The sequence below is a fragment of the Daphnia pulex genome, chromosome 11 (assembly GCF_021134715.1).
Source record: "Daphnia pulex isolate KAP4 chromosome 11, ASM2113471v1".
Taxonomy (NCBI): Eukaryota; Metazoa; Arthropoda; class Branchiopoda; order Diplostraca; family Daphniidae; genus Daphnia; species Daphnia pulex.
Window position 1 is genome coordinate 3,886,997 of NC_060027.1, and position 16,337 is coordinate 3,903,333.

The following is a 16,337-nucleotide window of genomic DNA, read 5'->3' on the forward strand; positions in this document are numbered from 1 at the left end:
CCGCGACATTGCTTTGACATTGCAGAGTCGTCGATACAAATACAGTCAAAGGGAACGGATACACACAAAGGAAAAACATAGAAAGAAATCAGGAAGACTTTGATCTCGTTTGTCGCTGCGTTTCCCCTGAGCCAATCCTATGCGACCGGTGAACGCGCTTCCAAATGAAATTGGACCGCGGAGCACGGACCAGGATTCTCCCGTTTTCAATCTACCATTTCGGGCCAGGGTTGTAAAAAAATGTGATGCAATAAATAACGATGTAAGCGGTAGCCATGTGAGTCTAGGTCACATGCTTTGTTGTTGTACAGCCTACTATACACGATTGCGACTTTGCGTGCAATAATCTTTCTGTCAATCATCCTCATATTTTTATTTCGATCCCGCAATATTTGATGTGAATGACTGAACCCAAAAGTCCTGGTCCCATGCATTTCCAAGTGTAATCTTGCAAAGAAGTTGTAAGATGATGCACCGGTATTAATATGAATATCTTAAACGCCATCCTCAACTCTCTCTACTCCTCAGCTCCGGTCCTTGGAAACGATAATCCAATCCAATCATCCCGGTTGTGCGCTTCAGTGAATCGCATTTTCTTTTTTTCTCCCTTTTTTTTAAATATTTTATATTGAAGAATTGGAACTCATTTGAAGGACGTCAGCCAGAACCTCTTATTGGCTGACACTCATCCGGCTTCCGCTTCTCAAACGCTCTAGTCGTTTCATCCAATTGAGCGTGTACCAATCACTGGTTGCATTTTTGACACACAGGCAACACTTTTCCATGGGAGAAGAGGCCGAAACGATTATGAATTCCGAGTACAAGGAAACTGTTTTAATATTTATTGAGAGTATATGGGGGTATTTAGAAAGACAAAGGGGTATAATAGAGTATACTAAATCGCATGCTGGGCTTCGAAGCCGTACAGAACCCGACAGGGATACCTTCCATCACGATTGATTCATTTTGAAATTGTCGGAGTTGGTACTGGTAAAAACAAAATATTCAATGAATAATAATTCAACAATCTCTAGTGGCAATCGCAATGTGGAAGACCCCGTGTGGCCATCGCAATTTAAAAATAAAAGATAAGTGAAGCCAATGTGGCTAGTTTGATTCTTTAAATCTTTATTTGTGTTTTCGTCACGGCTATGAATAATTCAGGACAGTGCAAGTTTAGATTATTCATATACTTTACTACTAGATTCACAAAAGAAAAGTTCATATCACGCAGTATATTTAAAACATGCATGTTTCGGCATTTCCTTTTAGGAAGCGACCGAATTTCGACCGATGGCGGATACGCAAACAACCGAACTTGTGTCCTTGTTTGTCCTTGTTGTCCTTGTCTCAAGGTCTGGACGGATTATTTGTCAAAAGTTATTCCGCTTGCGGGGAAATTCCACACAGCACATAAAAAGTTAATCCAGTCTAACCACAAAACCGTGTGACCGCTAGTTTGTGACGTCAATCACATCAGGCAATTTCCAAGTGCTCCGTTAAAAAATTATATGGTCTGTAGACGTGGTAAACTGTCCGTTAACGATTACATTATTTTGGTTATTTTCGCTTTTCCTCTTTTATAACTAGACTACTGTACAAGAAGGATAATCTGTGTAAGGATAAAAGTTGCTTGATTATTTACCAGCTGCTCAAAGTTATATACCGACAGTCTGGCTCAAATGTCAAGAAAACTCTGGCAGTTGATTATTAGACTTTCCCCTTTCGTAGTAGCGGTGCCGAGAACTATGGCCAATAAGGCCATAACTTTGGAGTTTGAAAACTCATAACGACTTACATAAATCGATGATTCACATAAAAAGTAGGCCTACTGTTCCACACTTGTTATCCTACTTCTAGGAATGTTGAACGGAGCGCGAGAGCAATGGATGGCTGGTCTAAAAGGGCACTCACGCGTGAAAAAAAAGTAGCCCTTATTATAAGTTTGACTTTTCTTTTCTTTTTCAACAGACAGTTATTTACGCCAACGTAACTTAAAGAGCAAAGGTTGCTGCAAGAAACTGCGAGTCGGTTGGTTGGCTGTCGTTTTATTGAAACGTGATTTCAGAGCTCCTAGCTAGCTTCTCCTTGTGACTTAACCCGCGGTGTGTGTGATTTTATTTTATTTTATTTTTTTGAGGTTGATCAATGCTTACATGCTCTGCGACGTACTCTTCTTTCTATGACGCAATAACTCGTTTATAGGACAGCTGAGAATTTAAAATCCTCGAGGCTCTTGACTCTCCCGAAAAAAAAAAATCCTATTTCCTCACGTACCGCAAAAGCCCGCAGTATAAAGCATACGCGAGTAAATATATATATAGATATTATATACACCATTTGACATTTGCCAAATTTGGACACACCAGGAGCAGCCTTTTAAAATTTATAAAATAATAAGATGCGTTCGTGGAATGTTGCTCAAAAAGAAACAGCAATGGGAATTCAACGAACGAATACAACCGCGGGATTTTTGCGGATCAGCTCGGCATTGTGCAGGAGCACTGAAAGGATGCTATTGATTTTTTTGACAAAGAAAAGAGTCTTATTTACAGATGTAAATTTTTTAAAAAAGAAAAAGGGTGAAATCAATTCAACTTCATGGTAGCTTTAAAAGCATTCAGTCAATTCGGGAAAATAAATGCCTTCACGTTCCGACATCTTATGCGTGCAAAGAGTGAAGGAACGGGAGACACGAGACTTACAACACGACACGTGACACACGAGATGATTTTTTGACAAATATTTGATTTCCTGAACTTCGTTCTATACATAGCTATACCCGTATACCGGTACCTGGTTTAATGAATTTTCAGAGAATTAGCCTCGTGTTAGCTTGTCTCGTTCGTCATTTCCTGCATGAATTCGTCAATCTGTTCATCACAAAGTCACGAGTAGGCGGTAGTACCGTCTTCCTGCAACTCTGAATTTTCTTTTCTATTTCAAATGTACACGTAGTAGGTTAATGGATTCATTCCGTCGGTATAAAGATACATGCATATTACTTAAAAATTACTTCAGCGACTGAATGAAATATCAACACCTTATTGCAATTGAAATATTCAGCTGTCCTATATAGTGCAACGAAAGACACGGAAGTAAAAAATGAACAGGACGACGCTCAACTCTACAAAACGCGCCGGATAAAATTCATCGCATTGCTGCATCTCGATGATGTGCGCCCAATAAACAGTCGCTCGAGTCAATATTCACATCAGTCTCTCTGGCTCTCGACTTTTCTTCAAGTCGGCGTCGTGTTATATAGCAACGGTCGATTGATCCGCGTTACCCGGGGTTTTACCCTGCCGGGTGCGGATGCGTAGCAACAACGAAACTTCGGATGCTGACATTTGCCATCAGCAGACACGAGATTTGTCGATTCCATAGAATGTTTCGACTTGTTTGATTTGTGCCTGTCAACTCGTCAGCCCCGGGAGTCATAGAGGAAGAAAGAAAGGGAGAAGATGATGGTTTTTCAATCCGAGCCTCGATCGATAACGTTCGAATAGATGTTGACATTTCCTATTGCCAAACAGCCGGGATTGGATTGGATTTCTTTGGGGACCTGACATCGACATTAATTACTTAATCTTGACTTGTACTTTCTAGAAATCCACTCTAAAGAAGGGCCATCATTAACCGTTTTACAACATGTCGAGAAAGGAAAATCATTGATTTAAGTTTGGCGGAGCCAATCATCTACTTCCTCCTACCCCGCGGGATTCAAATAATGGAGAAGTTTTTCAACGGATAGAAAGCCGATTCTGCTTATCTGCAGAGATCAAATGATTGATCGAAAAGCCAAGTAGCCGAGTCGGTTCCATGGAGATGAAAAGGATCATTGTTTTGGAGCGGAGATGAAAAACCCCCAACACGTACGGTATATGGTATATACAGAGTTCTACTTCCAACTGGTATAGGATATACAAAAGTACTGCAAGAGAAATACGAGAAAATCTAAAGACACCCGACAAGCACGGACACGGGGACACTACATCACGTGTAATCCCCAAGTCTCGCCATACAGAAGCTGGGCCACGCCTGTTTGTCGGGTTTCAGTCTGGCGCATGGCGTATCGCCTTTAGAGACTTGGAACATGTCGTCCGAGTGAAGCTCTAGCTGACTCTCAGGTCATTAGTGAATTTAATTAAAACCATTATGAAGCCAAAAGGGAGGGGGGAATGAACTCGCACCGCGTATTGTCTTTTTTTGAGGCCATTCTTGTCTTGGTAAATGTGAAATTTTATTTGTTTGGTTTTATGCTCACTTGAATACATTGTGCGGCCGCAGCGGGATTTCAGAGTTTGAAATGCGCGCGCAGAAATCGCAGAAAATCTTTTTTTTTTTTTCTTTTCCCCCCATTTCCCGTGGCGTTTCAGAATTGTTTGCTACAGCATCTCTCGCCGCCCATCTCCGGTGCAAAGCATTTATATAAAGTGGAACGGGGCTGCATTCAGCCTCCAGACTCTCTCCTACTTTCGTCAGGTGCGCTAGTGCTTTTCACCTTCTAGTCAAACAATCGCCCCTTGCCAACACCAATCATCCACTTGTGCCAATTTATAGTGAAAATAATTTAGAAAAAATTTTGCAGCTGGAAATATACTTCCGACAGAGTTTGAGCGGAATACATGTGAAGATCCTGATCCGTAACGACTGCAACAAATACCACAACTCGTTACATGACACCCAAATCACAATCAAACGAAAGATTCGAGTCAGTAATTTCCCACGCTGATCAGTGAAATTCCTGGAACCCAACAGACGCCAGCTGATAGCAGCAGCAGTGACAACTATTAACAACACTATCTTATTTCAAAATTTTAAACGGTAAGTTTCTTTTTGCGGTTGCGACAAATTATTATCGTCATAATAATTAAACTAAGCTAATTTGCTTTCGTTGATAATTTCAGATCTGAAATGAGAATTTTAAATATCAAATCCGGATTTCTGAGACGGAGGATCTCAGAATCCCCTCTGTCAACTCGACCGCAACCGGAAGAAGCGCAAAAATGGGCGGAATCTTTCGCCGTCCTTATGGCATCCAAATGTAAGTTATAAACCTGATGAAATTGACGCAACACTGTCGATTCGAAAACATGCGCAATCAAAAATAGAAATCTAATCGCAAATTATTTTGTTCTCGGACTTTTCCAGATGGATCCTCACTCTACCGGGCGTTTTTACTGCGCGAATTCAGCAACGAGAATCTTGAATTTTGGCTGGCCGTCGAAGAGTACAAGAACTCGAAACCGCAAAAAATGGCAGCCAAAGCCCAGCAGATCTACAATGATTTCGTAGCCGTACAAGCATCGAAAGAGGTGCGTTTTTTAAAACTTGATAGAGCTTAGCTAATTTTTATAATTTGTTTAGCAGTGGTTTTTTCAAACAAAACTAACTCTTGAATTTTACTTTGTTTTAGGTCAACCTGGATTCTGAGACGAGACTGATCACATTAACAAACGTCCAGTCCAACAATCCGGACCAACATGTTTTCGACCGAGCCCAAAGGCGGATCCAGCACATGATGGAACGCGATTCCTACTTGCGTTTCCTCCAGTCAGAACTCTTTCTTGAACTCGTTCGCAATGAACGCTGCTCGGCATCGACAAGTTAAGCTTTAAGCAATAGCGTTGGCAGTCATCAGTCCGCAATGGAAACGAACGAGAAAAATAAAAACGGACTGGATCAAAGCAATGGGGCACCTGAAAACAAATTATAGAACGTTTCTAAAACTATAAGATGAAATTGCAACTTAAAATGTAAAAGAAAAAACCCGTCGATTACTCTCTTTCGCAGGCAATCGTTTTAAATTATAGGGAATCGTACAGCTCTCGCGTCTACTGTGATATTTATCTAATCGGCGTTCTGGTTATGATTTGTTTAATTTCTCTAATAACACGAGCGAAATTGTGACTTTCTCTTCCGCCTATACATCTACCAGCAATTTCCAATACGAAACCCGCAAATGTGAGTTTCACGATCCCGTTGGCTAGTCTCTCTTCTCTCTCTCACATAAAAGTAACCTGCTCGTTATACAATTACATGGTTTTTTTACTTTGAAATCACTGAACGTGTAATTCATATAGTTTGACGTTCCTAGTCTGAAAATAAGCAAATGTTTCCCAATTTTGTACTATCATTGTTGTTTTTATAGGGAAACTTTTGTGCTGGTCACTGTGAGTCTATGGACCATATACCCCGGCCCGGTGTATTAATCTATATATTTTGAATGGAGATACATGTTTTTAAATAAACGTAACATTTACGGTACATACGGCGAATTCTGTATCAACTGATCTACTCATAACGGAATAGATATTGACCATAATGAAACAAAAAAAAAACAAAAAAAAAAACAGGTGTGCATATATACAACATTGGCGAATCTTTAAATCGAAATAAAAAAGTTTGTTCAAGTAAAACAGGAAGGATCTGTAGGCCGGAAGTAAATGAATGCATTGAAAACTCGTCAAAGTCGATCTCCATCCTCATTCCACTAAACTCTTTCCATTGTGGATTGCCTCCCAGTTCCGCTTGGCAACTACTTATTAATGGCAACATCAAGAAGAACAGTTAAAGCCATTCAAATGCAACGCCGAATTCAAAGGTGTCAAATCAGCATTGCGATTTTCGCACTCAAAAAAGGGAGTATATATATCACAGCTGTGCACCTGACGCTGGCGCTGCCCTTGAGCTTGAAAAAATTGGACAGATATTTCTTGTCCGTGACCATTTTATCTTGCACCTGAAGTCATTAATTGTAGCCACATAATTTATGGCGACGTGAACAACCCCAACGGTCCATTCAGTCAGGCCCGGCACCTATTGCTAGCGCTTTTAAGTATACTGTGCCCAAAATTGGTGATATTCCATATAGATGACGTTATCCACATCAGTATGGGAGTGTGTAGCAACAAAATGGATGCAATCCATTTCGTGGAATTTGCCAACGAACTAGACACAGACAAATTAAAGAAAAATCTTTATTTATCATCCAGTTTGACTGCAGTCTGGAAAACAAAGTGCGAAACTCCTTGCTCAACAAGTATATGGCAATCGATGGCATTAGCAGTAGCATAAATTGTATGTTTCTTTTTTAAGCAAACGTATTTTATTCGAGATCATTCTACCTATAAAAAAAAGACTGGTGTACGCTAGCCTAGTCTACATCACGTGTCGAGTGAGTGTCGACATTAATCGAGTACCGAGAGTGACCATTCATCAGCGAGCGTGCATTTCTAGCTAGCGTATAAATAGCCAAATCAGCACTTCACCTGCTGTTTCGCTGGGGAGGAAATGAAGCCTGGCTCCAACCAGACACAATAACTATCGACGCCGTGAGCTGGACGATTGACGTAGTTCGTCGTCTACATGGCGGAGCCTTTTATCTGGAATGAGTTCTATAAATATACGCGAATTAAGTTACCGATAACGAAAAACGTCGTTCGCCGTGTTGTCTCTCACTTCATTAGTAAACGCACTCTATTTTTACGGACACCTGATGGAACTAATAAAACATATCCACATACGATTCTAGAACGATAGTGGCAAAACGGTCGACTGTCAGTCTACTCTCATGTCTGGGCGTCAATTAAAAGTCTGCATTGTTGAGGCGTGATCTAAATTCGATAGGAGGTGCCGGTGTGAAACGTTTCTAGTTACACTTTGCTTGAAGTGTTCAAAGAGTTGAAATAATTTTGAATTTGATTGTTTTGTTACCCACAGTTGTGAGGTACAAAACCGGGCCTGATCTGCAGTCGTTCCACAAAATGGAATTGTTTAATGAACCCTAATAACTGAGTCAACAAAAACGCAAGGGAAAACAAGTTCCAGTCAAAAGGCCTAACTCAGGAATAATCGTAGCTCCGTGTCACGATTTACAATCAATGCCACTAAATACTCAAAAGGGAAGTATTGAGATATATTTTTCCTACCTTTAAGCCTGAGAAATACGGCCAGGCGTCCAAAAGTGCTGCTCCATCCGCAGAATAGTTGAATCCACCAGGCGGGATAGAAAAAAGGACCTCAGACTCGTGAATACACCCACCCTCACATGGGTGTACACGAGGACACAGAGGATTTGAAGAAAGGGGAAGAAGATATTCTCAGCCGTCATCGGTAGTTTATCCAATCGAATGGAATGCTGTGTTATCTAAATAAAAAATAAAAAATGGATTACAAAAAATATTTATACAAACAACTACTCAACAAGGAAGGAAAAGGAATTTAAGGTTTCCACGTTGCATTTATGCAAGTAATGTATAATTAAAATATCCAGCAGGTTGCAGGAATAAAAGTAATGAAAATCATTACCCGGTAAGCGATGATGCTGAGATTGTTGCTGATGACAGGGGGGCACCAGCAAAAGAAAATCTTGTTATGATCTTGTTGTTATGATGGATGGCTCAAGCCTCAGATCTACAAAAAGGAGAAAGTTACAGTACAAACAAAATGCCATGCATTGACAAGGGGATTACATGATAGACTATGCCAGTCAGGAAGTAACATTAGTACACAAATATTTGGAACAGGTTTAACTCTTCTATTTACCATAATCATTCTATTTGTAATTTTTATTTTATTTACCTGCCAAACAGCACGGAGTGTGTATTAAGCTTTTCCTTAATGATTCGCGAATAGAGTTATTAACATGACGAGCACAGTTTTGTAATTTAAAGCAGAGCAGACGACACTTCTAATTTGCCATGTAATTAAGATGGTTTAGATCGATAGTTAGCCATATTTAAGATCGATAGAAATATTAAAAATCGACTCTTCCCCCTTAAATCCAATCCGTCAAAATCCTTCCGGCAACACCGAAATTCAGGGAATATCATTGGCTGGCTGTGAATATTCCAGGCAAAGATTTCAAGAAACGATAAGTAATTATATAAGAAGTTTGCTCTACACTATAGACTAATTATAGTGAGTCATTAAGGAATCCCAATACGTTTGCTCCGGCTCTCCAGACTCCATGCAGACATGGTAGATAATGATTTTGCCAACAAATTTTCGCTAGTCGTATTCATAGGTCCCGGAAAAACATTTTGAAACCTTTTTTGTTCCTTGTCTGTAAACGCAATCGACCTACTAAAAACAGATGAAAAGAACAGAAATAGCAGAAGAGAAATTTATTTTTAGCAAATTAAACGAGAGAGAGGAGAAGAAAGAAAGAAAAGGAGGAAAAAAAGGTGAACAGCCCTTCAGGACGATCAACACATGATGGGAGGAAAAAAAAAGAAAAGAAGCGAAAAAGCGTTGCTGGAACATTCGATATTCTCAAGTTTGACGTCATTCGCCTAACGGTCGAAATAATAAGAGGTTGTTAGTCTTTCATTTTGACAGTCGTTGAGAGTATATGGACTCATTTTTCATTCCGTGTCGTGTCCGGTCATTCAAAGCCGTTGAACTTGGAACTTGACAGAATAACGCTGTGCCTATGATTGACGTCGTTTTTTTCGTTTTAGATTTTTATCCTGCACCTCGATTCCCGTGGCGGCCGGAGTGACGTCAAGTTTGACACCGAATTACATACCGTAGACAAGTTGAAAGTCATCAGGAACGAAACGGGTGAGGTCGTACAGTTCTATCGCCGCATACAAGTTACTACACTCATGGGACGCTTTAATTAATTTGTGATTCCTCCTGGCATACTTGAACTCAATTTACTCTCTCTTTCGCGTTCGGTGCCAGAGATGTAGAATGCTTAATTATGCCTCTCATGGTTTGAATTCTTAATCTTTTTGTTCTGAGCATGGAATTTGTGAAATAATTACACATTAGTGTTGGTTTTTGAAGCAGAGAGAAATAATGTTCTTATGTAATCTCAAGCATTTCATTTCTTATTGCCCGCACTTTATTAGGTATCGACACAATAGTTCCTTTGACGTCTGGACTCTACGACATCTCCGTCTTTTTTTTTAATTTCTTTTAGATGGCGTCTGTGGGTTGCTTGGCAACGCAATTTTTCGCTTGAGATTTCCCTGAGCTATCGAATCAACGTGTCCGGCGGAGACAGGTAAATAAATGTGCTGCGAACGCTGTCCATATCAGCTTGGTTGCTACAACATTTCTTGGCATCATTTATCTATCCGTCTATTACACTATTAAATATATTTGATTCCCGGTACTGTAACATGTGATAACAGGAATAGGCAGGAAAGAAAAAAAAGCTTTTGATTTCGTTACCGGGAAAGCGAGAAAGGAGCAATCGTACAAGAGAGAGTAGCTACACGCCCAATCTAAATTGGCCAAGCCGGGCCAAGCACGGCTGAGGATTCCAAAGATTCAATAAAACATTTTCTCTTTCAAATAAAAAAATGTATAAAAGAATAATAGTAACACAATTAGGAATAGATGCCACGTGAGTTTCTCCAGTCACATGTTCTGTAGCAACGGGTTTGCACGCGTTAAAAAAAAGGAGCAATCATCGATTTAAAAGAAATAGTAAATCGAGTCGATCAAAACTCTTTCGAGCTTGTTTATTCTCTAACTGCTGCTGGCATCGATTGCTGTTAGAGTAGCTAGTTTAGCCTTGGTAATCTAGACGGTACACAATGGTTGCTATTTTCGTCGGTCACTCGATCCCTTCCCACAGCATTGCATAGCATCGAAATCAATAAATCCCCGGATGTTCCGACGTGGAGCACGAATCTCAGAACAATCTGATCATTTCGACAGACGACAGCAGGAAGCGTGCCAGCAGGAAGGCATTTCACATTTTTATGTACAATAGGGGGTTCGAACGTGATTAATGAAATGTATAGAAATGGATACCTTGATCGTCTGGTATGATACCAATTTTCATTCCACGTGTATAGCTCGGCGCCCTTATTGCTTTATAATATATCTTTTATGATTTTAAAGAAAATGAATTTTATCCTTAAGTTTCTTGGTTCGTTCCTCTTGAGTTGCTAGGATATGTGTCATTTTTGCTTAGGGTGGTTGGCCTCTCCACGGGTGCGACCTCCGGTTGCCGGGATATAGACAGCGATTATACACTTTCGTCAATTAGTTTGCGCTTGCCTGAGTTGCGGTACGATCTCTGCTGCCTTTTGTAGAAGGCCTAATAAACCGTGAATTATATATCGGTACGGTAGTATGCAATTTCCTTCGATTCATCGCATTTACAGGGTGAAAGATGTTGTCGAGCATCGGCGAAGCGAAACATTTTCAAGGGTATAGATTTCAGTTGTATAATGGCCAAAATACGCGGATGCCTTCCTGCCGCACGGAACAAGCAGGGTGAATATAAGAGAATCGAATCCTTTTTCTTCGCTTGATTCCAGAGAAGTCATCAATAAAACCATCAACTTATCGATTCAATTGGAATTTTTTCTTTTTTATCTCGTTGATGGAGAAACAGAATAGCTCGATCATTCGACTCCGGACGGATAATTTGCGATCAAAAAGTGCAACTTCAGCGCGTGAAATTATAGATCCCCTGATTACGGTATATTTCCCGGGTATAGCCTCGTTTTCGCCTTAATTTCGATACATGTAATAAATGAGCCTAAATTCTGTAGACTTTAAAAGGATGTAGGAGTCCACTGTGATTTGAGATCAAGTTTCGACGGACGTTGGGAAGGATGCTGATGGTCGCCTAGCGACTTGACCGTGCGTCACTTGTCATGGATCGATCTTCGAGTCACAAGACCTTTGCACTTGCGAAAATTTGAATGGTTTGGTCATCGTATTGTCAAAGGGCCACTTTTATTGTCCACAGACAGTCTACAGAGTTAAGTTCTTACAAGACCTTCGAGCGATCTCACGTGTCGATAATAGTAGACTTAGACTAACCAAACTTAAATCGGAGAAACATGTTATAAACGTACAGTACCGCATATTACACACGGTAAAAAATCTGTAGAAATATCACGAAAATGTTTTGAAACTGCCGTGTCAAATTCAGATGCGCAAAATGAATTGGCAGCCCAGATTTATCAAAAGGTGACGAGCTTTGGCAGCGAGTCCATTATAAATCGTGTTCCTTATACTGTACGTAACTTTTAGTTGAACTCTTTTTACACTCTCAAAGAGTGTAAAGGCTTCAATTCACAGAGCATAACTTTGATGAAAAACTATTATACTCCATGACCGTCATTCACGAATTGCTAAAAGGTAGGTTAAAGACGCCTTCGCACAGGAAGAGGAGAGAGTGATCGTGATCGCTAACGAAATAAGATATGCACCCTGAACCTTGATGTATTCTCAACGACAGGTACGCAGTTTAAACATTCAAAAAGAAGTAGAGCTGTAAATTAAATTTCCCAACATGGGAGTCACGCGCTTGCCACACGTGATTTTGTGACCGTCCTTTGGATCAAGTGAGACGGAAGTGAGGCCCATTCACGAGGGAAGAAGCGCCATTAAAATAAAACGAAAAAAAAAACGAGTCTATGTACACGTTTTCCTTTCAAATGGACGATCTAAACTCGTTAAAGCCTTTTAGCTGATTTACTATTACCGTAAAACGGATGGTTTTTCTTTTCCCCCTTCCTGTGCTACAAGACTTCGACCATTTTTTTCTTCTAAACTAAACTATGATCTTTGCGACAGTTTCAAAATCACGTGTGGAAAACGCGTGACCGACAGTCAAAAATTCAATTTCATTTTGGAGATGCATTCCATTAGACGAGTAAGTTCAACGACATTTGCTTATTACAAGCCAAGATTGCTTAAGAGGGAAGATCCGTGTGACAGTTAATAATGTTATAGCGTATGCATGTTTTTACCCATAGAGAAAAAGAGCTAAAATCAACAGGAAAATACACGTGACATCAAATTGTTTTACGCAAGCAAACAAATATCTCGTATGGTAAAAAGCAAAGTTTACTCGGGCTTATTAATCGAGCGGGAACTTGCACAAGTGAATTCAGACTATGAGGGCAATTGCGTTCCCGTCTGCCAAAAATTCTGCTTTTACTGTCTGAAAAAAGAAATTTGTTTTTCTGCTGGACATCTTTTATAAGAATGAGACTGAGACAAATTCAGACATGCAAATCGAACAACCCAACCGCCCAAAAAGGAATTCAAACTCTCCGATTACTTATAGCTGCCGTGTTTTCCATACGTTACTGTTTGATATGCCCCAGCGACTTCACTTATTTGGTTGTTCGTTATACGCCGTATCTTACTCCGAATTCTAGTTGACATCCTTTGACGGAAAGCAGTCTAAATAACAGACGCATATGAATGTAAGATGACGTTAAATTGATAAAGGAGTGAGGAACAATAGCAGATAGTCTGCTGAAGAGTCTCTATTTGTTCTCCGATATTTTCTCCATCTTTCCTGAACTGCTGTGTCAGCTCGAGCTATTTTTGCGACCGCCGCTTGCCAGTATATGCAAGAATTATTTGCAACCCAACCTGCTGGCAAGATGATATGATCGACCCCGTTTATCTCGAGATCAAAACTGTGTACTGTGTGTCTTCACTCACGTCAGCAGGAGCCTGGAAGTCATATATAGGAGCTGGCAACAATATATGATCCGGCTGCCATTTATATTGCCCACGCTGGCTATACACAGTATACATACGACACATATTCCGCCCAATAGACGAAGAAGAAGCACTTTTATAGATCCAAGATTGAGCAATCATCCTCAGTCAGCTCTCCCCTTCACGTCTATAGCTGCTGTACGACATTTGTGTGACGTGCGATATCTTTGAGTGGGGCAAACACGATAGCCTGCTTCCCTTTCTATCAAAATGTTTTCGTAGAAATGGCAGTGACTTATAATATGCCAACAGACTGTTGTTGGACGTTTCTTATTTGCTAATGGAGAGTTTGAGGGGGAAAACAAGGGAGAATGGTGTGTACAGCTTTACAGCTGTACACGAGATGTCAATAGTAAAGAAAGCGAATTCGTGTGAAGCTATTGAAAAAGAGTATCACTGAACTTTGTCAGTTTTTCTGTTATGTCATTGTACGAACCTGACGGCTTTCTGAAACTGAATCAAAGTTAACGAAATCTATTATCCAGATACTAATGTTGCTATCGGATAACTGACCGTGCGGATGTAATGTCTGCATATGGGTCGCCATATAGAACCGCGCATGCTGTCATTCAGTTTCTACCTGTTCAAGAACAAAACAATTATATGCATCGTCTATCTGAAGGGAAAAAGCCTCTCCTGCATCGCCCAATTATATAGCGACAAGGTCCGTTTGATGGACAGCCGATGCGGGTTGCTGGGCGATCCCGTCCGATTATCCGTGAGCTTTCGACGTCGGTACCATTCGTCTTTTTAACTCGACAGAAAAAGAAGAAGCGAAACGTGTCTCTCTTCTTTTCTTTTTATCAACTTCAAACGCTCAATATTAAAAGAGAAAGCTATAAAGTACCGAAGGGGAATAAACACATAGGCAACCAAAGTTGAAACACAAATTGGACTATTCTTCAGCAGAAAGATGCAATAACGGCCATAAAAAGAAAGAAAAAGAAAACAAATTTGTCCGCTATGTAGGAAAACACTGCGATGCGCGCGCAATATTTAAAAATAAGCAAAGCCCCCTCCCCCCCCAACCCCCCATAGCGTCGGCTCAGTTGGAGACTTGCGTTACGTTTCTCACCATCACAGACAGACAACCACTCTTTCCGACCTCAGAATTTCCCGGCTGTCAAATACATAAACGAAGCAGTCTTGCTTTCACTCCCGCAGACTCTCTTCCACCAGTGTCAGGTGCGCAAGTGAATTCCTCTCTCTCTCTCCTTATCATCTATTCTCTCTAATAAAAGACTACACCTATAGTGAAAATTCGAACAGTGGATTATTTATGCTGTGTGTCAAATTGAGATATGATCTATACGCCAACGACGTTCGTCATCACAATTTGTTACGTCAAATAGAAACATTGATTGACAACCAGTGAGTTTTCTCCAACATCACTGGGGAACAGACATTCCATGCTAAAGAATATCTATCGGTTTCTTCAAAGGTCTAACAGCTTCATTTCACTGAATACGAAAAGGTCAGTTTTGATTCCTCCGAGTTAAATACAAAAATTGTTACTTACATCAACAATCAATTAAAAATTTTGGGTTTTCTGTACAGTTGTAAACCGGAAATGCGACTTTTGAATTTGAAATCCGGATTATTTCTGAGACGGAGGAACTCCGACTCGCCGTTGTCGGCCCGACCCCAGCCGGAAGAGGCCCAGAAATGGTCAGAGTCCTTCGCTGCCCTCATGGCATCCAAATGTAAGTGGATCTAATTACCGTTTCATATACACACAGCCGAGCCGATGGTATTTGGGTTCCGCCGTGACGAATGGCGCTCAATATACCGATAAGGGCGCCCGTCTTTAAAAGAAAAGTTGTAGAAATTATAAACGAATAAGGGTATCATTATAATACTCTTCCTTGCATATCAATGAGGCCATATTCATTAACCAGCAATTGAATGTTTCCTATATCTTTCCAGATGGATCCTCTCTCTACCGGGCGTTTTTACTGCGCGAATTCAGCAACGAGAATTTGGAATTTTGGCTGGCCGTCGAAGAGTACAAAAACTCGAAACCGCAAAAAATGGCAGCCAAAGCCCAGCAAATCTACAACGACTTTGTGGCAACCCAATCGCCAAAAGAAGTGCGTTTGTAATTGTGTTTCAAGTCAACTCTATCTCATCTGTTAACTAACATTTCCCGACTTTTTGCTGATTTCCAGGTCAACCTGGATTCTGAGACAAGGCTCCTGACATTGACTAACGTCCAGTCGAATAATCCTGACCAGCACGTTTTCGACCGAGCCCAAAGGCGCATCCAGCACATGATGGAAAGAGATTCCTACCTGCGTTTCCTCCAGTCGAAGCTCTTCCTCGAACTCGCCTTCCCAGAACGATATTCATCATCGAGTGACGTTTCCGACTAGTCACACGAGTCCATCCGATGATAGAAATAAAAGAATATTGTCAACCTTCCGAAACCCAAAACCAAAAATCGACAAACGGAAACAGAAAAGGGAAGGCAAAGCCTTTGGGGTTTTTGTCAAAAATCTCTTTGAACATTATATAGGGCACAATTTTGCACGCTATGATACCTCTTTCAAAAAAAGAAAAACGTCTCTCCTTCTCTATATTTATTGAAGAACTGCATTTCATAATCAAATTTTTCCACGTTGTCCCCAATCTCGTCTATACTTTTTCATTTTTCTATAGTCCGCGCGAAAAACTGTGATTTTTGTTTTCTCTAGCTCTCTCTTTGCGATCCTTGATATGGAAAAAACGGCTGGTCGTTTGACTCGCGGGATTTTTTAAAATTAATTTCTTTGGCCTGTCAATTTTCATTGTGAATGTGATACATAATGACTTGTAAATAAATGACGAATTCAAACGTA

At 40.5% G+C, this 16,337-nt stretch overlaps 2 protein-coding genes across 2 annotated transcripts; both read left to right on the forward strand.

The window, feature by feature from the left end:
- Window positions 1–4,462: 4,462 nt before the first annotated feature.
- On the forward strand, window positions 4,463–6,272 carry LOC124208253 (regulator of G-protein signaling 2-like). Its single transcript, XM_046606017.1, has 4 exons — window positions 4,463–4,827; window positions 4,911–5,047; window positions 5,155–5,318; window positions 5,420–6,272. Exons 2-4 carry the CDS (start codon window positions 4,918–4,920, stop codon window positions 5,612–5,614), a joined length of 489 nt encoding a protein of 162 aa, XP_046461973.1. The 5' UTR covers window positions 4,463–4,827; window positions 4,911–4,917; the 3' UTR covers window positions 5,615–6,272.
- Window positions 6,273–14,549: 8,277 nt separating this feature from the next.
- LOC124208251 (regulator of G-protein signaling 8-like) lies at window positions 14,550–16,337 on the forward strand. Its single transcript, XM_046606015.1, has 4 exons — window positions 14,550–14,974; window positions 15,058–15,203; window positions 15,427–15,590; window positions 15,669–16,337. The coding sequence occupies exons 1-4, from the start codon at window positions 14,910–14,912 to the stop codon at window positions 15,870–15,872; spliced, it is 579 nt and encodes a 192-aa protein (XP_046461971.1). The 5' UTR covers window positions 14,550–14,909; the 3' UTR covers window positions 15,873–16,337.

Excerpts from the sequence above, each read along its gene's own strand:
- LOC124208251 (XM_046606015.1), top strand. The coding sequence starts at position 14,910 with ATGCTAAAGAATATCTATCGGTTTCTTCAAAGGTCTAACAGCTTCATT. Across the intron at positions 14,975-15,057 it reads ATTTCACTGAATACGAAAAG|TTGTAAACCGGAAATGCGAC; the intron begins GTCAGTTTTGAT and ends TTTTCTGTACAG. Across the intron at positions 15,204-15,426 it reads TGCCCTCATGGCATCCAAAT|ATGGATCCTCTCTCTACCGG; the intron begins GTAAGTGGATCT and ends ATATCTTTCCAG.
- LOC124208253 (XM_046606017.1), top strand. The coding sequence starts at position 4,918 with ATGAGAATTTTAAATATCAAATCCGGATTTCTGAGACGGAGGATCTCA. Across the intron at positions 5,048-5,154 it reads CGTCCTTATGGCATCCAAAT|ATGGATCCTCACTCTACCGG; the intron begins GTAAGTTATAAA and ends GGACTTTTCCAG. Across the intron at positions 5,319-5,419 it reads CCGTACAAGCATCGAAAGAG|GTCAACCTGGATTCTGAGAC; the intron begins GTGCGTTTTTTA and ends ACTTTGTTTTAG.